Source organism: Sorghum bicolor, chromosome 2 (genome assembly GCF_000003195.3).
Source record: "Sorghum bicolor cultivar BTx623 chromosome 2, Sorghum_bicolor_NCBIv3, whole genome shotgun sequence".
In the NCBI taxonomy this organism is placed as follows: Eukaryota; Viridiplantae; Streptophyta; class Magnoliopsida; order Poales; family Poaceae; genus Sorghum; species Sorghum bicolor.
Window position 1 is genome coordinate 18550789 of NC_012871.2, and position 23330 is coordinate 18574118.

The 23330-nt window shown below is 45.6% G+C and overlaps 1 protein-coding gene across 1 annotated transcript; it reads left to right on the plus strand.

Annotated features, from left to right (window-relative positions):
• LOC8061668 (probable protein S-acyltransferase 19) lies at positions 18228-23305 on the plus strand. Its single transcript, XM_021454099.1, has 9 exons — positions 18228-18449; positions 19552-19665; positions 19760-20161; positions 20243-20311; positions 20392-20463; positions 20583-20708; positions 21244-21324; positions 21414-21602; positions 21762-23305. The coding sequence occupies exons 1-9, from the start codon at positions 18405-18407 to the stop codon at positions 22791-22793; spliced, it is 2130 nt and encodes a 709-aa protein (XP_021309774.1). The 5' UTR covers positions 18228-18404; the 3' UTR covers positions 22794-23305.

The following is a 23330-nucleotide window of genomic DNA, read 5'->3' on the forward strand; positions in this document are numbered from 1 at the left end:
TCATGTAGGAATGAAACAATTGAACAAGTTAGTCAAACATGATCTTGTTAGAGGCTTGAAAGATGTCACATTTGAGAAAGACAAGCTTTGTAGTGCATGTCAAGCCGGAAAACAAGTAGGCAACACTCATCCAAAGAAGAGCATCATGAGCACATGCCGGTAAGCACGTGAACCTCGGGAGAAAAATTGTGTGTCTCCATTGTGATTGTTCATTGGATTTCTCCCGGTGATTGGACTTCATATTATTGATTGGTTCATCCCCTCTACGCGGCGGTATAAAGTTCAAACCATCTCTTTACATTCCCGCAAACTAGAGTAGCTTACTTACTTGTATAGAAACTTTAGGTAGCTTTCTAGTGTAAGTAGTGTTAATGCAAAATTGATCTGCAAACACAAAGGGCTAATACCCGATTCAAACGTTAAGGCGTGCCAGCCGATTTGACCTTGCTATCGGCAAAGGTGATAACTCGAATACTTTAGTCCTGACAACAGCGATGCGCCCGGATGTCACGGCTAAGAGGTACTCACGCGGAACTCGAGAACACGCCGAGCTTAAGTCGACGAATTCCTAAGAACTCGTAGTAAGAAGAAAAAAAAAAGGTGACGAAGTCGTCGAAAAGTAGATGCTGGAATATGAGTAAAAACGTATGTTTGATTGATTTCTTGATATCTGATTACAAGGTCTTAGGGCTTATATTTATACCCTGCTCAAAGAGCTACGACCAGACACGATTAGAATTCGAATTCCAAATTACACGGAACCCGTATATAAAACGATACGAATAACATAAGGAAACAATAAAACCATCCTTCGTGACAAACCAAAACTCCTCCACATGACAACTGGCACTTCTGGACTCCTCCTTCGCGTCATCGGCAATCCCCTTGCCATAGTCATCGGCAGACCCTTTTACTTGGTCATCGGTACCATGTTACTGTCTGAGAACTTAGTCACATTCAACCCTTCCCTCATCGGCAACCATCCTTACCAGCAACCCGTATCGTACTGCCACCCTGTCCTGCCATCCTGGACACGTGCCCAAAAATGGTGTCAACACATGCCCCCCAGTTTCGGAGTATAAAACTATTAATGCTCCGAAATTCTCTGCAGTAATGATGTCCTTTCCGCAATTAATGCTCCTAATCTGGTAACCGACAACCTCAATCTGGGCAACTCTGATCCTAATCCTCCGCAGATCCCTCGAAATCCACAACTTCCCAAACGGGCATCCCTATTAGTCGTACATCGGCAACAATACCGTTACAAAGATTTGCCGATGCTCTGCCCAGGATATTCGCAAAAACGGTTACTCCCCCTCTATCCGCCCATCGGCAGGACGACCGTTATAGAATATCACCGATGGACCGACCAAGAGATCGTGCACAGTAAAATATCTTTAGATAATGACCGCTTCCTGTCAAATCACCTGCACAATCCCTGGATTATCGTGCGAACAGTTACCATATCCACTTGAGTACCCTCGGATTTCTCGGATGTGGCAAAGAAATAAGTCAGATTTGCCCTTGTCCATCTTGCCCTATAAATAGTTCCTTCTTGGGTACTCCTCCCCCATTACATCATTCTGCCATCCAACTTCACTTTTCCAGCGGCGGCGCCATTCTCAATCCCCAAGATCTCCGACAAGCATTCTTCTTCATCAACTCCGGCGTCTTCCAGCGTCCCCCTCACGACAAGATGGCCGTTGGCTTCGTCGTCCCTGAGGTCAGACTTTCATCTCATCCGCTGTACCTTTTTCCTGCATTCCTGTTCATCTGCGATTTACCTTACCGAATATTTTCCCTCTCCCTTTTCTTTGTATCTTTATTCCCCAAAACACCAGGAGCTATCCAACAAAATTGTCATTCCTACCGATCAACCACATCTTCAATGCCTCGGCCCCCTAGGGGATCCAGATCCAACCGACCTTATCAACGCAGAAACCAACAGGATTCCCTTTAGAGCCGAAAACTTTGCTCTAGATCTATGGAAAGACACCTTTCGCTCTTGGCCTAGCCCTACTGTAGGGTGGAAAGACTGGTTCTTGAGGGTCAGCAACTCTTATGAAGTTCAATGGGGTGAGAGGAAATTAGCTCAATGCATTAGGCTGTCTATTGCCGATATGCACAGGAACGAGTCATTGCTGATAGCCGCATCTTACTTTTGGTCAGATACTCTCAACGCTTTTGCTTTTGGCCACGGCCCTGCTTCTCCTACCCTTGCCGATGTAGCCATGCTCACTGGGTTAGACATATCTTCTGCCGATAGCACCCACTTTTTTGATACCGCCCCCAGCGCCAAAGTGGAGACTCGCGCTATCGGCGGCTGGTCAGGGTACATCCAGAAGTACCGCGGGAGAGGGCCTGTCACCATAAAGGAACAAACCACTTTTCTGAACATGTGGCTAGACAAATTTGTATTCTGTGGTCGATCGGCAGGACCGACTTCTGTCTACCTATCGGCAGCAGAAAGACTGGCTAGCGGTGGTCAATTTCCTCTCGGCCGTTATCTGCTCGGCGCTGTTTATCACCTCCTTCATCAGGTAGTCCAGAAACTCCTGCTCGGCCAACCTATCGGCAACTTGGGAGGTCCTTGGTGGTTTATTAATATGTGGCTCAACCTGCACCTGCACAAGCGCCTTGACCTCAACTTATTCTCTCAGCACTTCCCAAGAGATATAGCCGAGAACCATGTGTTGGGCGAAGAGGAATCGGCAACACGTGCCCCCCTGAACTTTGGCGAAGCTGTTATAGTTTTACCCGGTTCAGGGAACACTCCGGATCAGATCGGCCGATTCTTCGAAACGCTGTATGAGGGTCTGGCCAGAGATGAACGACCATGGCTGGCTTATGACGACCCAGACAGCATGCTCCCTCTGACCTTCAATCCGTTCGACGACGCTCTTGACAGGGACAATGAGGTGATGATGGCAATCGTGACTCCCAGAGCCATACCAGTGAACTTCTTCGGCAGCACGAAAACCTCTCCCCAAACCTATGAATTTTATAATCCATCGGCATTAGCTCGCCAGCTGGCTTTCGGCCAATTGCCGATCGCACTTCCTTATGCCGATGTAATAAAGCCCAGAGAACCCATCGCTAACCTCCTCGAGTGGACTCGAGTAGCCCAGTTACCACCAAATGCCGATACAGATGTAGATCTGTCAGAATGGGTTCCAGCTGCCTTTATCACTCAAGCATACAAGCTATGGTGGGCAGAATGGAAGGAGAATCTATTCTGCAGATCGGCTCTCTCATACCGCGGCATGATCGACCCCGAATACGAAGTCCCTGACGACACCGTAAGTGTCTTAAACCGATGTCTCATTTTCCAATACTATTCCCATCGATAATTTACCCCTGTATTCTTTTTGCAGATTGACAACACCCCCCCATCGGTTAGCAGGAGTGGCAAGCCGATCGACTTATTCCCACCAGGCCCGATCTCCTCAATCGGCCACAATGCTCCCACTCTGGCTTCCATTGTACACCGGGGTGCGCGTCTCAAGAAAGTTACCACCAGGAAAACTCAGACATCACCAACGGTAACTGCTTCCACTCTGGCGCAAGCTTTCAAGGCAATCTGTTAAAACCCTTTTTTATTTATGCTGACTATCTTTATATCGGTTATCTGTGCTCATAAACTCTTTATCGTTGTTGCAGCAAACTGGTGCATCGGCAAAAGCCAAACGTCAAGGTGCCGATCTCCCCCAGTCTAGCCAGCCAAAGAGGAAAGGCGTCCAAGGTGTTAAGACTGGAACAAAGCGTCAGAAAGTGGCGACTCCTCCTCCTCCTCCGGTGTTTCCAATCCCGGTGGAATCTTCTCCTTCTCCTCCAGGAGTCCAAGCACAGCAAGGAACATCTCCTCAATTAATACAGGAAGCACTACAGACTGAAGAACCTCAGCAAGAAGAACCTCAAACGGCGGGCGCATTATCTGACGTAGGCGAACAAACAACTGGCCCGGCAGGTCCAGTTATATCATCGGCGGTTTCCTCAATTCAAACAACTGTTGTTCCTCTTCCGGGTAACATATCCCAACAATACTCTTACCGATAAACTTATTTTCATTTCTTCTTATAATCCTTCCTGTCTTCTTTCAGGCGATATCACTCTATCGGCAACATCTGCCGATCAACCTGCAGCTCCATCGGCCTCTCTGAGTCAAAGGCAGGAAATTGCCCTGAAGCAAGTAAGTCATCCACTTTTCCATCGGTATCATCTGTCGACGTTTTGACCATAAAATTGACCTATTTCATTTTCATTTTCAGGAACAAGATTCTCCCGACAGCTTATTCTCCTTCGCTATTGATATCTTTGAAGAAGAAGGCGAGGAAGCAAGCTCTTCTCGGGCAGTTGGAATTGTATCGGTAGAAACCAAAGCTAGGCTGGAGGAGCTATCGGCCATACTTCATCAAGACACAACTCAACTGGTCGACGATTCTGACCCAGCCAAGGCCCTGTTCAAGACTCTTAGAGGCCAAATTCCTGCCGATGCCGAAGAAGCACTCTTCCACGCTGCACATCTAGAAAGCCGTCAGCTACAGTACCAGAGAGCTACCCGACGCCTCGCCGACAGAGCTGCTCAAATCCAGCTCTCTGAGGAGATGATAAAAGAAAAACTCTTAGCCGATGAGAAACATAAGAACATCGGCATCTTAAAGTCCTCAGGTGATGCACTGAAGCAGAAAATGTCCGATCTATCGGCAAAAAGAGAAGCTCTGCTGGCTGAACTCAAGCAAGTAGAAGACACCCTGTCCCAAGCCCAACAAGAAGATAGTCAACTGCCGGAGACCATCAAGCATCTTGAACAGGAACGAAACATCCATGGTCGTAAAGCGCTGCAACTGAAGAGGAAATTGAAGCCGATTGAAGGTTCTGCCGATGACGATATCAAAGAGATAGAGACAGCCAACCAGATTCGGCTGCGCGCCATATCTGCAATCCAGGCACTGCTGAACATCTGAAGCTTTCATCGGCGACACACCTTTGTTTCTCCGTTTTTAGCTTTTAGTCTAGCCGATAAGACTGTTATCGGCATCTTTTGAAACATTAAGTCTGCCCTCGAACATTTAAATTCAGCCGATAGGAATGTTATCGGCACTTAACCTTTTATGCATCGATCCATATGCTGGGGTAGTACTTCTTCAAATATTTGCCATTTAATGCTCTGGGAAATTCAACTCCTTCGAGAGTTTCTAGAATATAGGCATTACCAGAAGCTGAGCGTTTTATCCGATAAGGACCTTCCCAATTAGGAGACCACTTCCCAAACTTCGAACTTTTAGTCCCGACTGGCAAAATCAACTTCCATACCAAATCCTTATCGGCAAACTCCTTAGCCTTCACCTTTTTATCATACCATCTGGCAACTCTCTTCTTATTTTCTTCTATACTCATTAAAGCCGTTAACCGATGCCCTGCTAAATCATCTAACTCATCGGTCATTAAAGTGGCATAATCATCGGCAGCCAATTGATCTTGAAAAGATAATCGCCTAGATCCAGCCTTAATCTCCCAAGGCAAAACTGCATCATGTCCATACACCAATTGATAAGGTGACACCTTGGTTGATCCATGACAAGCCATCCGATAAGACCACAGTGCTTCATTCAACAATGTATGCCACCGCCTAGGATTTTCTTCAATCTTTCGTTTAATAAGCTTGATAATTCCCTTGTTAGACGCTTCGGCCTGCCCATTGGCTTGAGCATAGTAAGGAGAAGAATTCAACACTTTAATTCCCATACCGATTGCAAATTCATCGAACTCCCCCGACGTGAACATGGTGCCCTGATCGGTAGTAATCGTTTGGGGAATCCCAAATCGGTAAATAATATGCTCCTTCACAAAATCAATCATATTGGCCGATGTGACTTTCTTCAAGGGAATAGCTTCGACCCATTTGGTGAAATAGTCAGTGGCAACTAAAATGAATTTATGCCCTTTGCTAGATGGTGGATGAATCTGGCCGATCAGATCGATGGCCCACCCCCGGAACGGCCAAGGTTTTATTATAGGATTCATAGCCGATGCGGGTGCTCTCTGGATATTACCGAACTTTTGACAACCTTGACATCCCTTGAAATATTTAAAACAATCTTCAAGTATGGTTGGCCAAAAATATCCATTCCTTCGAATCATCCACTTCATCTTAAAAGCTGACTGATGCGCTCCACACACTCCTTCATGGATTTCTCCCATCAAACTTCTGGCTTCATCATCACCCAGGCATCGGAGAAGAATTCCGTCGATAGTTCGATAATACAATTCATTTTCAAGGATCACATACTTGGTTGCTTGAAATCGAACCCGTCTTTCAACCTTTTTGGACGGATCTTTTAGATAATCAATAATTTCTTCCCTCCAATCACCGGCAGTGACTACCGATGTCGCATTAATCATTGGCTGATATCCCGAGGCATGCTGGGCTAACCGATTAGCGTCTTCATTATGCAATCGGGGAATATGCCCCAATCGGAAGTTCTTGAATTCCTTCAACAGTTGTATACTTCTCTCGAAATAGGTTATGAGAACTTCACTTCGGCACTCATAGCTTCCAGCCAATTGATTTATAACCAACATGGAATCTCCGAATACTTCAACAGCATCAGCACGAACTTCTCTTAACAACTCCAATCCCTTGATCAGAGCTTGATACTCAGCCTGATTATTTGTTGATGTAGCAACAATCGGCAAGGAAAATTCATACTTCCTCCCCTTAGGAGAAACTAATATAATGCCGATTCCTGCTCCCCGGTCACAGGTAGATCCATCAAAGAAGAGCGTCCAGGGTGCAATTTCCCAGGTTTCCACTAGACCGCAATGCTGAGTCACGAAATCGGCCATAACCTGCCCTTTGACCGCCTTAGCCGATTCGTAACGCAAATCGAACTCCGACAGCGCCAAAATCCATTTACCGATCCTACCACTCATAATCGGCATAGATAGCATGTATCGGACCACGTCATCTTTGCAAACAACAGCACATTCGGCTGACAACAGGTAATGTCTTAGCTTGATACATGAAAAATATAAGCATAAGCACAGCTTCTCAATGGCCGAATACCTGATTTCAGCATCAATTAACCTCCTACTCAAATAATAAATTACCCTCTCTTTCCCTTCAAATTCTTGAACTAAAGCTGAACCGATAACCGATCCATTGGTAGATAAATATAATTTGAAGGGTTTCCCTTGTTGAGGTGGAACTAAAACCGGAGGGTTTACTAGATACCTTTTGATTTCATCTAGAGCCAACTGCTGTTCTTTTCCCCAAACAAACTCCTGATCGGCTTTCAATTTAAGAAGAGGACTGAAAGCACGAATTCTCCCAGATAAATTCGATATAAATCTTCTGATAAAATTCACTTTGCCGATCAACGATTGGAGCTCGGTTTTATTGGTAGGGGCCACTATTTTATTGATAGCATCAATAGACCTTCGACTAATTTCAATACCCCTCTGATGTACCATGAAACCAAGAAACTGCCCTGCCGATACACCACATGCACACTTGTTGGGATTCATCTTCAATCCATGCTTCCTCGTGCATTCCAACACTCTTCGTAAATCGGCAAGATGCTTTGAGAAATCTCCAGACTTGACCACCACATCATCAATATAAATTTCTACGATCTTGCCGATGAACTCATGAAATATAAAATTCATAGCCCTTTGATAGGTAGCACCGGCATTCCTTAACCCAAAAGTCATGACTATCCATTCAAATAGTCCAACATGACCAGGACACCTGAATGCGGTTTTTGGAATATCCTCTTCTGCCATGAATATTTGATTGTAACCCGCATTACCATCCATGAAGCTGATGACCCGATGGCCAGCCGCAGCATCAACCAGTAGATCGGCGACAGGCATTGGATATCCATCCATCGGCGTAGCTTTATTGAGATTCCTGAAATCAATGCACACCCGAAGTTTCCCGTTCTTCTTGTAAACCGGGACGACATTGGAAATCCATTCAGCATACCGACACTGCCGAATAAACTTAGCTTCAATAAGTTTAGTGATTTTGGCCTTAATATCAGGTAGAATGTTAGGATTACATCGGCGGGCTGGTTGCTGATGTGGCCGAAATCCAGACTTAATGGGTAACCGATGTTCAACAATTGATCGGTCTAAACCAGGCATCTCTGTATAATCCCAAGCAAAGCAATCTTTATATTCCTTTAACAAACCAGTTAATTGCCGTCTACATTCAGGATCTAGTTTAGCGCTGATAAAAGTAGGCCTAGGCCTATCACCACTACCTATATCTACTTCTACCAAATCATCGGCCGATGTGAATCCCTGGCCTAATTTTCCATCATCGGCGAATCTATCCATTAAAAACCGTCGTCAGAACCGACTGCTTGGATCGGTGGAATCTCATAATCGGCAACCTTGAGAAAATCTTTCTCCCACACTTCTCCTGAAATGCACCTAGTCTTTTCATAAGTATCCGCTTCTGCCGATGCGATAACATAAGAAGAATCCCCTGGGACGATCTCAATCTTGTCGCCTACCCACTGAACCAAGCACTGATGCATTGTAGATGGGACACAACAATTGGCATGAATCCAATCTCTCCCCAATAATAAATTGTAAGCACCTTTTCCGCTGATCACGAAAAAAGTTGTCGGCAAGGTTTTGCTGCCGATAGTCAACTCTGCACATATCGCTCCCTTGACTGGAGACACGTTTCCTTCAAAATCTTTTAGCATCATATCGGTCTTGGTCAAATCTTGATCCCCTTTCCCAAGCTTCCGATATACTGCGTACGGCATAATATTAATAGCGGCTCCACCATCAACCAGGATCTTGGTCATTGGCTGCCCATCGACCCTTCCTTTGAGGAACAAAGCTTTGAGATGCTGCCTCTCGTCATCGGCAGGTTTCTCAAAGATAGCCGTCATCGGATCCAGAGCCAACTGAGCTATCTGATCAGAAAATTCCAACTCATCATCACTGGCTGGTGCCAGAAACTCCATCGGCAACATAAAGACCATGTTGAGGCCTGCCGATGGACCTTCCTTCTTAGTGTCTGATGGCTGCCGACTTCCAGAGTTCTCTCCTTTATTTAGCTCTTCCTGCCTTTCACGTTGCAATCTCCTTTTCTGTGTCTTAGTTAATCCTTGAGGGCACCATGGAGGAAGTGGCCTTTGCCTTGCCGTCGGGCGTTGGTTCTCTCTTAACTCCATGCGATGCGTATTGGCATCCCTGCAAAATATGAATTCATCGGGAACCCGCGCATCAGCCATTCTTTCAAGCTCCTCTTGGTTCCTGGGAAAATACTGGACACGGTCACCAAGCCGATCGTGAATGCTAAGCCTGCCCCCCAGCCGATCATGAACTGACGCCCTTCCTCTGATCGGCCCATTAAATCGTCGCTCATCATCATGATAACGCCGATCGTTCCTGTCGTACCGATCATAACCGTTGCATTCAGGGCAGTCTCTGACAGTAGGAAGCTTAATATTTTCCTCCCAACAATGGATGAAGAAAGGGCAATTCCAATGATCCCTATGCCGATTCCACTCCTGTCGGCGTCTCTCTTCTTCCCGTTGATAATCTTCCTGCTGGCGCCGGTACCGATCTTCCCGTTGTTGCCAACTCTCTCGAGGCCTTCTATGAGTTATGACAATACCAGATCGAGGAATTCTTCCTGAGCTAGTTCCTTCCTGGACCAAGCCCTTACTTCTTGCATCAGCGGTAGTAACTTGATGCTGAGGATCTACCGATGCACTCTTCTCAGCTGTCTCCGACGTCAAGACCTTAGCCTTCCCCTTAGCATCCAACGTGTTCGTCGGGAAAGGATGTTGGTCTATCTTCATCGGCTTCTGGGCTTTGGAACTATCAAACTTGATTCTCCCTGACTCTATGGCCGATTGCAGCTGTTGTCTGAATACTTTGCACTCATTGGTATCATGTGAAGTTGCATTATGCCACTTGCAATACCTCATCCTCTTCAACTCTTCTGCCGACGGGATCACGTGGTTAGGTGACAATTTGATTTGACCTTCCTGAAGTAGAAAGTCAAATATCCTATCGGCCTTGGCGGTGTCAAATGCAAACTTCTCTGGTTCCTTCTGCCCAAAAGGACAAGACATCGGCTTCTTGTTTTTTACCCATTCTGCCAAACCGATTACTGGTTCTTCATCGGAATCTGAGCTTGTTGCCTCATCAACAAATGAGACTTTCTTATTCCATGCCCTCTTAGGCTCGAAAGGCTTGATGTCTTGATCAGATATCCTCTGCACCAAGTGACTTAAACTTTCGAACTCCTGAGAGGCATACTTATCCCTGATGTGTGGCAACAGACCCTGGAAAGCCAAATCGGCTAGCTGCCGATCATCCAGAACCAGGCTATAGCATTTATTTTTGACCTCTCGTATCCTCTGCACAAATCCCTCAACCGACTCATCATTACGTTGCCTCAACTTGACCAAGTCGGTGATCTTCTTCTCATGAACCCCCGAGAAGAAGTATCTGTGGAATTGCTTCTCTAGATCGGCCCAAGTAATTACTGAATTGGGAGGCAATGATATGAACCAAGTAAAGGCCGATCCAGACAATGATGATGAAAATAGGCGAACTCTCAATTCGTCCCTGTTACCAGCCTCTCCACATTGAATAATGAACCTGTTGACATGCTCCATGGTTGACGTATCGTCCTGTCCGGAAAACTTTGTAAAATCCGGTACTTTGTACCGATGTGGAAGCGGGATCAAATCATACGCTGGAGGATACGGTGTCCGATAAGAATAAGTGTTGACTTTGGGTTTTATCCCAAATTGTTCCCTCATTACTTCGGCAATCTTATCGGCCCAATACGCATCGGCATCTTGCCGATGAGGCGGCTGCGGATCTGGCATTTGGTGGCGAACCTCCACGTGTCTGTTCGGGACGTGACCTGTATGGAACATCGTATTGGTCACCTGTCCTCCAATCTGCGGACTACCAAACTGTTGTCCACCGATTGGCTGTCCTCCGAGTTGCTGTCCAAAATTTATTGGCTGGTTGGGAATTCCCTGACCTTGGAACCCGGGATACACCTGCCCTTGCTGGAATCCTGTAGTCTGATAAACCTGCTGGGGCGACTGTGGAAAGGCTTGCTGTCCTAGCCATCCATTATTAGCGTTCATCGGCATAGGTGCTGCCGATGATTGGTAATTGGGTACCGTCGTTGAATTGACATACCCTGACTGGGCCATAGGCCTCTGTTGCATCAGCATTGACTCTGCCGATGTGTTAGGCATCTGGAACATTGAATCTTGAGGATTTCCAGTGTGAGGCCTTGCAGCAGTAGTTGTGGTATACCGAGGACTCTGGTTCACCGGCACATTGGAGGGTGCCGATGTCATAGGAGTTTTGCCCCTCATGTCAGTTATCTGTGATGTTCCCGGCGTCAACTCTGGAGGCATACCATAACCCCACCAGTTAGGAGGAAGAGTTAACCCCGACATTGCCGATGCCAACATATCTGTTGTCAGTTTATGCTGCCCAACAGAAATTTGTGGGTTGGTTGCCATCGGCATAGATAGTGCACCAGTAGTCCCCAATGTACTCGGAGGAACGGCAGACTGTGCACTCGCACTTGTCAAGGCAGCCGATGGAGCCGTGACCTCTGGTGCCGTGGGTTGATGATGGGAAGGACCCACATAATCCGGCGGGATTTGTCCTTCCTTGAAGGTTCTCGCCACGGCGTTGAAAACCGTATTAGACAGTACACCAGCTTGGTTAATCAACGCTCGATTGATGGCATTATCAACCATGTCTTGAAGCTTGCCAGGATTGGCGTCAAAGGTGACCTGTCGTGGTGCCGGCAGTGCATCTTTCTGGACCACTTCGCCGCTCCTGTTTATGCTGAAAGACTTCAGGCATTGCTGTTTGAACTCTTCCATAGCTTGGGCAATAGCTTGCTTCTGCTCATCCTTGAGGTTAGCTTCCGTCACGGGGATGACGTTGTCTTGATCGAGGTCAGAGATCGACATGTTAATCTTGATCCTGAATCGGTCCCACCGGGCGTGCCAAAAGATGTGTTAATGCAAAATTGATCTGCAAACACAAAGGGCTAATACCCGATTCAAACGTTAAGGCGTGCCAGCCGATTTGACCTTGCTATCGGCAAAGGTGATAACTCGAATACTTTAGTCCTGACAACAGCGATGCGCCCGGATGTCACGGCTAAGAGGTACTCACGCGGAACTCGAGAACACGCCGAGCTTAAGTCGACGAATTCCTAAAAACTCGTAGTAAGAAGAAAAAAAAAGGTGACGAAGTCGTCGAAAAGTAGATGCTGGAATATGAGTAAAAACGTATGTTTGATTGATTTCTTGATATCTGATTACAAGGTCTTAGGGCTTATATTTATACCCTGCTCAAAGAGCTACGACCAGACACGATTAGAATTCGAATTCCAAATTACACGGAACCCGTATATAAAACGATACGAATAACATAAGGAAACAATAAAACCATCCTTCGTGACAAACCAAAACTCCTCCACATGACAACTGGCACTTCTGGACTCCTCCTTCGCGTCATCGGCAATCCCCTTGCCATAGTCATCGGCAGACCCTTTTACTTGGTCATCGGTACCATGTTACTGTCTGAGAACTTAGTCACATTCAACTCTTCCCTCATCGGCAACCATCCTTACCAGCAACCCGTATCGTACTGCCACCCTGTCCTGCCATCCTGGACACGTGCCCAAAAATGGTGTCAACAAGTAGTGACATAGCTCTTGTGTGCCTAGTGATTATATCAACTAGAATTGTTGGATAGGTGGCTTGCAAACACCCCATTAGAGCTAGAGCAAAAAGCTTCGCTTTGTTATTTACTAACCTCTTGCTCTAGTGAGTTTGTAGAATTTTTGAATAGGCTATTCACCCCCCCCCCCTCTAGCCATATTAGGACCTTTCAGTATATTGGAAAGGAGTCACCCGACCAAGCTCTTTAAGTAGAGACAACATACACTACACCACAACCCTTAATCAGCAACTGACTACAGTTGCTAAAAGTTGTTATTCAGTGAGAATATGATTGATTTGCCCATTTGTGTATGTCATTAAGTATTGTATTCGTTCTGAACGTGGTCTAGTTGTAAATATATGTGGAGTTTTTTTTCTTATTTAATTGATCTCAATGGACTAGCAGTTGCTAAAAGTTATTACTGCGATGGACTATCCGTTGCTAAAACTACAAACAGCCTGTCCGTTGCTAAATTCTGGGGCGATGGACGGTCAGTCGCTAAAGATGAAGTCCGTCGCTGTATACCTACAACGACGGCTTCAACAGCATCTGCTAGGGTCCGTTGCTAAAACTTTTAGCAACGGACTGTCTATTGCTGTACACCCCTTGCAACAACTTCAAGTCAGTGCTGATTAAAAGTTGTGGTGTAGTGATAGCATTGTTCCAATTGATTGGAGAACAAAATTCGTAGACCTTATACAAAATAGAAAAAATTAACTGAGAGTATCTCCAAGAGCCTTTCTAAATCTCACTCTCTAAGTTATCATTTGGAGAGCCATTTGCATAAAAATCGCTTTCTATATTTTTTTTATATTTTCCAACAGTTTTGCTAAATCTCATGCGCACTCTAGAGAGTCATTCTTGTCTTCTATATTTGGCTAGCGAAAAACCCAGAATAGATAATGGCTATATTTGGATGACCATTTAGAGAAGCTGTTGGAGGGTAATTTTTCACTAAAATTGTTTTTTTAGCATTTAGAAAGAATATACAAAGTCTCTTGGAGATGCTTCTTGTGTGACGCCATCGCACTCGTGGTGAGGTAGGGCCCAAAGTCACGGCTGACTAGACGCCAACGTCATGGACTCCAACTTTGAAGAGAGAACACCCGTCCCCACAACACCGCATTGTGTCCGACTAGACGCCAATGCTGTAAACTCCAACAAGGGAGCACTCATCCTCCTAATGCCGTGTCGCAGCCCATCAGACGCCAACACCGTTGACTCCAATGAGGGAGCGCTTGTCCTTAAGGCATCGTGTTGTGACCCGACTAGATGCCAATGCTATCAACTCTGACGATCTAGCGCTCGTCCCGGCCACCGCTATACTATCTTCTTGTTTTTTTTAAATGTTAGTCGTTAATGTGATTTATGATGAGAACAAAACATAGAAGTTCACAATAGGAATTGATTGACGGGTAACACCCTATTTTATCCTACCCATACCAAAAAGAATTTGGATGTGGGTATCTATTGGCATCACTAGTGCGACCCCGAAATGGTATGAACATGAGTTAGATCGTGGCACTGTTTGACGAAGACATGATAAGTGGAGATGAACACCTGGTTAGGTACCTATCGCCTTGTGGGCTTGTGGCGTTTTGGGTGCTTTGAGTGATGTTGGTCGCGTGCGGATTTGCCAACTCACGGCACTTATGTGACGGAAGAAAGCGTACAACTTGGCCCGTGTGGAGCCGATGCACCTACTCTACCTACCTGATCAATATGCATTGCTGTTGTACTTTAGCACCTGGTGGTGTTGGACATCATGCACTCAGAATTCCCTACACTTTGGCTTTGTTTAGTTCACCCCAAAAACTAAAAAGTTTTAAAGTTTTTTCGTCACATCGAATCTTGCGGTACATGTATGAAGCATTAAATATAAACAAAGACAAAAACTAATTGCATACTTTGTCTGTAAATCGTGAGACAAATCTTTTGACCCTAGTTAGTCTATGATTAGATAATATTTACCACAAACAAACAAAAATGCTACAGTAACCGAAAACTTTTCATTTCGCCAACTAAACAAGGCCTTCGAGTGTCCGACTCCTAGCAGCTGACTCACACTGCAGTTCTCAACCCACCTGGCACATATTTAGAATACAGGAATTTCACGGAAGTCACACAGTAATTTCGTAAATTTAGTTTAATTTCAGAAAAACAATACAGGAATAGAAAAAGTTTTCCACAATCAAAATAGGTCCTTATTTAATTGATCATGTATTTATATATGCATGCGAAGGTCAGTTAGTTATTTTGTCAAGTTTGGTGAATTACGTGGGAAACACATATTTTGTTTTTCTTCACTTAGGTCTTGTTTGAATTGGAGGAATTTTATAGAAATTACAAAGGAATCCAATTCCTATGTTTTGCTTACATCACATGTTGTTTGGAATAGAGGAATGAAGTTTTTCTTTCCTATGAAAAGTCTTGCTTTCCTTTATGAAATGGAGGAAATAAAACATCCACTTCAAGCTCTTGGAAATTTTTCCTACATGTGAAATGGAGAGATGAGCAAACCCTTATCCATTAGAATGGAGGAATAAACATGTTCTTATATCTCTATTGGGTACCATAAAAAGGATACCCAAATTAGAATAATAAAAAACGCAAAAAAACAAAGTAAACCAGCCACGATAAACTAGGGCTCGGGCGCGGGCACCGGCTCGCCTGACCCCTTGGCGTCAGGCGCAAGCCCCGGCTCGCCCGACCCCTTGGCCTCGGGCGCAAGTTCCGCCTCGCCCGACCCCTCTGGGGGTCGGGCGTTAACACCGCCTCGCCCGAGCCCCCGTCTCAGAACAAGGCTTCCCACGTGCAGCGCCCGTACCACGATGTGACGGACGCAGTAACCCCCATACCACGGCAGGGCATGGTGGCGACTATTCCAACCACCCCGGCCACTGTAGCCTTACCTCTTTTACTATGTCACCTTACCCCTTTTCACTGTGGTGTACCGCCTCACAGTAAAAGAGGAATGGAAGAGATTGACCAGTGTCACTATTAGCTGTCTTCTCCCACTGTTACAGGACAAGCTGCAGTATCACCGATCCGACTCCCACGACTTCAACAGGGCTCGGTAACCCTCCACAGGAGCAACCACACCGTCAGCCATGCCTCAAGGACGAGATGGACAAGCTTCTACAGGGTCGGGACTGTGGCCTCTCCACTCAGCAGAAGAGATCAACAACCACGCATGTAAAATCTTGTGCCCCCTTGAGACTATAAAAGGGGAGCCAGGGCTCACATCCATGACAACACACAACCAAGGCAATCAGCATACCACAACTCCAAGCGAGTAACCCTGGGCAGGAAATACCAAAAACCGAAACCGAACCGAAAAAAACCGAGAACCGAACCGAAAAATACCGAAACCGAATAATTCGGTTCCTGTTCGGCAGATACCGAATTTATCAAGGTATTTTCGGTACTGGGCCTCCGTAAACCGAAATTCCCGAACAGTACCGAATTAGCCCAATAGCAGTCCATGTAACTATGTAGCCCATGTAAGTATATAACAAACTAACAGCCTATGAGCCCAACCAACCAAAACCCTAGGGCACTCACTCTATCACTCAACGAGTCGACGCGCTACCCCCGACCCCGACTCCCAGACCCGACGCGCAGCCGCCCGCTCGGCTCGGTGCTCGCCCCCTGCGCTGCGCCACCGTCACCCGTGCCTCCGCCGCCCACCGCGCGCGCGCAGGTGCGCCACGCGCCTAGGCCGGCCTCGCGCCCCTTCCTCCGCTGCTCTGCCTCGGCTGCTCGGCGCACGAGGGCTGCTCCGCCGAACCGCCAGGCTGCTCGGTGCCCACTTGCCCCTGCTCGGCGCCCGCTCGCCCCTGCCTCGGCTGCTTAGCGCCCGCTCACCCTTGCGCCGCCCCTGCGCCGCCTCCTGCCTAATGTCACATGCTGTTCGGTACGTTCGGTATTTACCGGTACCGAACCGAAAATACCGAAACTGAAGTAGCTCGGTACCAAGTTTTTCTAGGAACCGAACGATACTAACTTCCTCTGGTACCGAATTAGAGAGGATACCGAAGTACCGAACCGATCGGTTCGGTAGTACCGAACGCCCAGGGCTACAAGCGAGTTCACTCACAGAGTAGCAAGTAGCGCTCTGCCCACCACATAAAGTCGAGACTTGAGACTTAGCCCTCTCTCGCAACCTGCTTGTACACCCCTACTACAAGCACCTTTGGGTGTAAGGCAATACAGACCCCCGATCTCACACTGGACGTAGGGCATCCTTAGCCCGAACCAGTATAAACTCTCTATGCTCCACTTGCATCACCATCCGGGTCAGGGAAACACGCATACTTATACTCGTTTGTGTCTAGACGACGAGTCTAGACGCCGACAATCCCTGTGTTCCAAACACCAATTCCTATAATAATTCTATGTTTTTAATGCTCTGTTTTCTACATATACTTATTTCCTATTCTTGTGTTTTTTTTTCTTTCCTCTGTTTTATATTTCTCCATTCCAAACATGGCCAATAACAGTGTATGTTGCATTCATACTAAACATTGGATGGTGTATTCTTGAGATTGCAAGAAGAAAAACAAAAAGGAGTACAAATGCGTTTTTGGCAATGCACGCCTTGCAGTAATAATAAGAGCATCTCCAACGGTTTTGCATTTGAGGTTTGCATTTGAGTAATTTGCCAAAAGCTCCAAAAGAGGTATCCAACGGTTTTGCATTTGGAGTTTGCAATTTGGGCAACTTGGCAAATGAGAGAGCAAACTTGGCAAAAATGCCAAGTTGTGGATGACTTTGCAAACCCAATCGCGCGAGCAAAGTCACGCGCGAGGAAAGCGCGCGCGCCTCAAGACCTTCCATTTTTATCATTTGCCAAGTCCAAATGCCAATTCCCTTGGAGATGACCTATTTTTATCCTTTGTATTTTGTTATGAAAGTTTACAAATAACAACAAATGCCAAGTTAATTGTCAAAGCCGGAGATGCTCTAATGGACCCTACAAAAAGACGATGAAGCAGGCATTTGTTTCATGAGCAGATCCGGAACCACAAATCATGTGTGTCAGGCCCACTTGTCGCATTGCCTTAATAAGTTTAATTGATTTTGCAAGTAAGGAAGTGAGTAGAGATATGGCATGGCGATACGCCAAAAATTATAAATAACCAAATATTTTCATTTGGCAACTTGGCAGCACGAACAGCCAAAATCCATGGAATGCTAACTTTTAGCTCACGTTATCAGGGCGAAATTTGGCATGAAATCAGTATCTCCTAAAATATGAAAAACGTACCCTGCAGTTCTAGCTGGATTGAAATGGAGTGTTAGACCCAATATTTTCTCCAACGAACCACTACTGCTGACTGCTCCCAAAAAAAGGCACCTACAGTTTTAGCAGGTAGCGAGAGAAAATAGCATGAAAGAGAGAGAGAGGAATTAAAAATCTCCAGCTTTCCTCATTATTATTAATTTTTTTTATTTTTTTATTATGACTGAACTACCACCGGGTAGCTAGCGGGTACCAAACCCGGCGGCGCTGGAAAGGAAAGCCTGCCGTCCAGTCCTCTCTCCCCCCTTTTGCTGCCGCCTGCCGGCCGGAAGGAAGGGAGGTGCGCTCATCTGTGCAGCGGCGGCTTCGGAGTCCGGAGGGGCTCCGAGGGGAGGTCCGGCGGGGAGCCATGGCGCGGAAGCACGGCTGGCAGCTCCCAGCCCACACCCTGCAGGTGCAGCACTCACTGACCCTTCCTCTTCGCCGCCCCTCGTCTCTTCTCCATTTTCTGGATCGGTTCTCTGCTTCGGTGTGATCCGCGTCGGCTTGTCTAGTAGCGAGCAGAATCCGCTGTATAATTCCATCCCCGTGCGGCGCGGGCGTGCCGCGAGAAATTCGAGGTCCGCTGCGCTTATTTTGAAGATCTGCTGAGAGGCTCGCCTCGGGCTAGTAGTAGTTGGGCTTTTTTTCCCTTTATTTTTCAATGTGGCTCCTTAGTCGAGAGAAATGACTGATGTAAATACTTCGCGAATTGGGTCGGTACGCGATTCTTACAGTATGGCCATGAATCGTGTACTCCAGATTGTAGTACTCGTATAACTGCCGTGCTGTATCTGTCAGGATTTTTAGCCCTATGGTAGCTTAGAAACACTGCCCACCGGGACTACTTTTTTTCCCTATCACAATGACTTTTCATCTACTAACACTTGTCCAGCGGCGAGGTTCGATGAAATGCACACAGAAAATGCAGCCTCTTCTCTAATTCTGCATCTAGGCAGCTCCACGTGTATTTATAGATTTACACTGAGAATAGTTTGAACTCATATATTTAACACTGAACAGAGTATATGACTTCTAATTCAAAGAAATGTCTGTTGTTCACGTGACAAATGTTGTAGCTGTGTTTTACAGTCCTCTAATATTCTGCTTGTACATAAAATCATCTGGACTTCATGCTCTCCATGGGATGTTTACTATGAAGTTAGACTTGTGTGATTCTAATTTACCTGTGATTCTCTGGCCATGTAGAATGCACTGCTTATATACATCTAGCATTATGATATTCCCTACCTTCTAATTTACCTGTGATTGTCTGGCCAGTAGAATGCACTGCTTAATATATCTACCATTATGATATTCTCTACCTAGTGCCTAGATGACCAGATATGCATACTTATTTTGAATTCCTCTATCTACAGAATTGAAAATTACACCCATGTGTGGCATACTTTCCTGGTTGTTAGTTCATACTGTGGTTTAAATAGCTTCCAAACTAGTTCAAATGAAACACTTAATTTGGAAAAATTGGCAACTTACTCATCATCTCATTTTGATAGATCGTTGCAATTACGGTTTTCTTCCTTCTGGTGGTTGCGTTTTATGCCTTCTTTGCGCCGTTTTTGGGAAAACAAGTTGTCGAGTATATTGCAATTGGCGTTTATACTCCTGTGGTAAGTGCCCCTCACGTTAAACATTTCTCCTTTATTTCCATCTTAAAAAAATTCTGCTAACATGAGTTGTTTCTCCTCCCTACATCACATTCAGGCACTTGCAGTTTTCATCCTTTACATTCGATGCACAAGTATAAACCCTGCGGATCCTGGGATCATGTCAAAGTTTGAGGATGGCCTTATCAATATACCAACTAACGGCTCTGAGATAGAAGGCATGAATTTGCCCCAGAAAGTAAACAATGCTACAGGAACAAACTCCCCAACGTCTACTTGCAGAAGTTCTCTAGATGGGCATTCTAATCAAAGAGGTTCATCAATAGGGGAGGCAAACATGAATCTAGGATCACAACTGCCAAAGAAAAGATCAAGCTGTTGGTTGCTAGGTGGGCTTCTGTGTGCTATATTTGTCAAGGAGGACTGCCGAAAAACTGATGACTCAGAGCAACAAGCAAATGGTGAGGAGGCTCTGTTTTGCACATTATGTAATGCTGAGGTATGTCGGTTTAGCTTCTCACCATGCGTCACTATATAGCTTGTGTTGTTTGATTTTTGCTTGACAAAAGTAATTTCTCAGGTTCGCAAATTCAGCAAACACTGCAGAAGTTGTGACAAGTGTGTGGATGGATTTGATCATCATTGCCGGGTACTTTCTTTACCTGTGCTGTGCTATTATATTACCTGTAATGTTTCATAATGTATAACTAATATGGTACATCTATGCAGTGGCTAAATAACTGTGTTGGACGGAAGAATTATTTCACATTCCTTGCTCTGATGGCAATCAGTCTTATCTGGGTATGCAATATCAGTTTGCTCTATATCCCTTTCCTTGAGTTACTTAGTTATAGTGTTTGTATAAATTTATTCCTCCTCCTGTAGCAAGGCACTAAATATTTGAATTTCCTTTATGGCAGCTTGCAATTGAATTTGGAGCGGGAATTGCTGTTATTGTACTCTGTTTTGTCGATAAGAATGCATCAAGAAATATCCAAGACAAGTTGGGGAATGGCTTGACTCGTGCTCCGTTTGCTGTTATTGTGGTAAGTTGCTGTAAAAATAGCTGTAGCCTGTAGCGTATGAGAATCTCCTATTAACTATAAGTTGTTTGAAGTAACAAGGTTCAGTTTCAAAAAGAGAATTCAAAACCGCTTGATTTTATTTTCTTTATGCTTTGTTACGATGCTTTCACTTCATTCATTGTTTTGTTTGAAAATGTAGTTGTACAGTCAGTCTTGTCAGAATACAACAATTCAAACATTGTACCCAGTAGCACCATTTTTACCTTCAAGAAGACAAGAAGTGTAATTCTTCCTATTTAGGACTCTGGAATTATTCTTAGTATTGTTGACCCACTTTATTTTTCTCAATCATGTTGACACACAATTTTTCTGAAACATGTCCCTTTTTTTATAAGATCAAACATGGTGACACACTTATTTGTTTTCTGGAACATGTTGATTCAGTTATTGTAGCAATTGCTACCATATTAGATGACTAATGTCCAATTCTGAATGAATCCTTTTCAGATTAAAATGTATTTTTAGCTGTTGCTTGACAAAAGCTCTTTTTATGCAGGGCATATTTACCTTACTTTCATTGGTGGCATGCATACCTTTGGGCGAACTTTTCTTCTTTCACATAATATTGATAAGAAAGGTCTGCATGCAATTCCATTGGGACTGTTACACATGGAAATTTCGGTCTGGTTTGCTCAGCTATGCTCCCTTTTCTATGTTGTATTTCAGGGGATTACAACTTATGATTATGTCGTTGCAATGAGAGCTATGAGTGAGGCAGCTCCAGAGGATGAGGAAGGAGCAAATATCATTTACTCCCCATCAAATTCAGCAACAACTGGGTTCAGTGTAGGAAGTTCACTTGGTCTTCACCACAAAGGTGCTTGGTGTACACCTCCAAGGATATTTATTGATCAGGTAAGCCATATGGCAAGTAGTTGCTTCCAAAAGCTAGCCTATGCAATGTGTGCATGTTACAATTTTAAAAGCTTTGATGACAGCTCAAAATAAGCACAATTATAATGTTCAAATGAGTCCTTCAAATATACTAACTTTTATGTTGACACCATCAACCAGGATGAAGTAATCCCACATTTGGAGCCTGGAATGGTGCCTTCAACCGTGGACCCTGATGCTGCTGGATATGCTGAAAGAGCAAACAAAGCTAAGAAGGCAGTCAAAATCAGTGCTCGCAGCCTCGCAAAGCTTGATAAGAATGAGGTCATGAAAGCTGCTGCAAAAGCTCGGGCATCATCCTCGGTTCTGCGACCTATAGATGCCCGCCGTGGTCATGAAGCTGATGTCATCTCCAGCGGCAATGCCAGTGTCAGGAGTAGCATGAGTGTTGACTACAGTGGCACAAAGGAATCAAACAGCGAGATGAAACTTTCTCCACTTCAGAACTCATACCCGCAAAGCCTTGCAAGCCAGGATGATTATGATACCGGCACACCAACCGCAAGCAGTTTAAGCAGTCCAGTCCACATCCACAAGCTTGCTTCTCACTCTCAGTTCAGTGTAGCACCTCGCCCTACACCTCCTGAAAGACCTGTGCCAGCGATGCTGCGGCCACCTGTTCCCACCACACAAATAACCAACACAGGGATACCGCGGCCAGCTGTTCCCGCGACACAGATAAGCAACCCAATGTTCCAGTCAGCCACATCTTATGTTCGAGAGAACCGAAGGGCCTCTGTCGTCTGGGATCAAGAGGCTGGTCGGTATGTGTCAGTTCCTGCACAGACAAGAATCGGAACTGGTGTCGAGGTGCCAACAAGAAACCCACGGTTCTTGGCGAACCCAAGTGGCGAGCAAAGCAGCCATGCGAGGAGTGTTGCACCCGGCAATGCCTCGTCCTCAGCAATGGCATCAGGGCAGCCTTCAGAGAGGCTGACATATTCTGGGCAGTCAATATTCTTTGGCGGTCCCATGCTGAGTACCCCTGGCATGAGCAGCCAGAGGAATGAGGCAGGCACAAGGGTACGCCCCGAGGGAAGCAGAGATCCTAATGCCCAGCAGCGTGACATCCGGGGCGAGAAAGCAAGGACAGGCTCCTTTCCAATATTTGCTCCTGGGACGTTCCAGAGGAACCCACCCTTTGACAAATGACTTGCTCCTGCTCATGAAGTTCATCTGAAGTGCGAAGGATGCCCCTGAAGAGTTGACAGATAGTTGGAAGGCTGCTCTTCTGGGATTGCCAGACGGACGGACAAGGCAGCTGTTGGAATGAATGGGGCTGCTGGCACTTGGCAGGCCATAATGAAAACCACAAGTATCGCTCGGAGTCAGTGCTGACTTTTTTCAGTGCTGGGAGAGCGATGGAGTGACTGATGTAGTACAATGTGTTCGTGTTAGGGATTCATCAGGTATCTGATGCGCGACAGATAGGAAGAGCTAATTTCTGGTGATGTCAAACGAACGCCGATTTGCAGCTGACTTTGTAGTGTCGTTTGCCATCACTGTGTGTGTGTGCCATGGGATACTATTCGACATGTAAAATGTTAGTTCAGGTGCACTTTCGGACAGTGCTCGGGCGTATTTGCTTGCTTGTACCAGGTCTTGAGTTTTGATGCTTGTAGCAGCATCTTTCTAGGCATGCCATCTTTCTATGGTGTGAACCACCTCTGTTTTTTTGTTGTCCGTCGC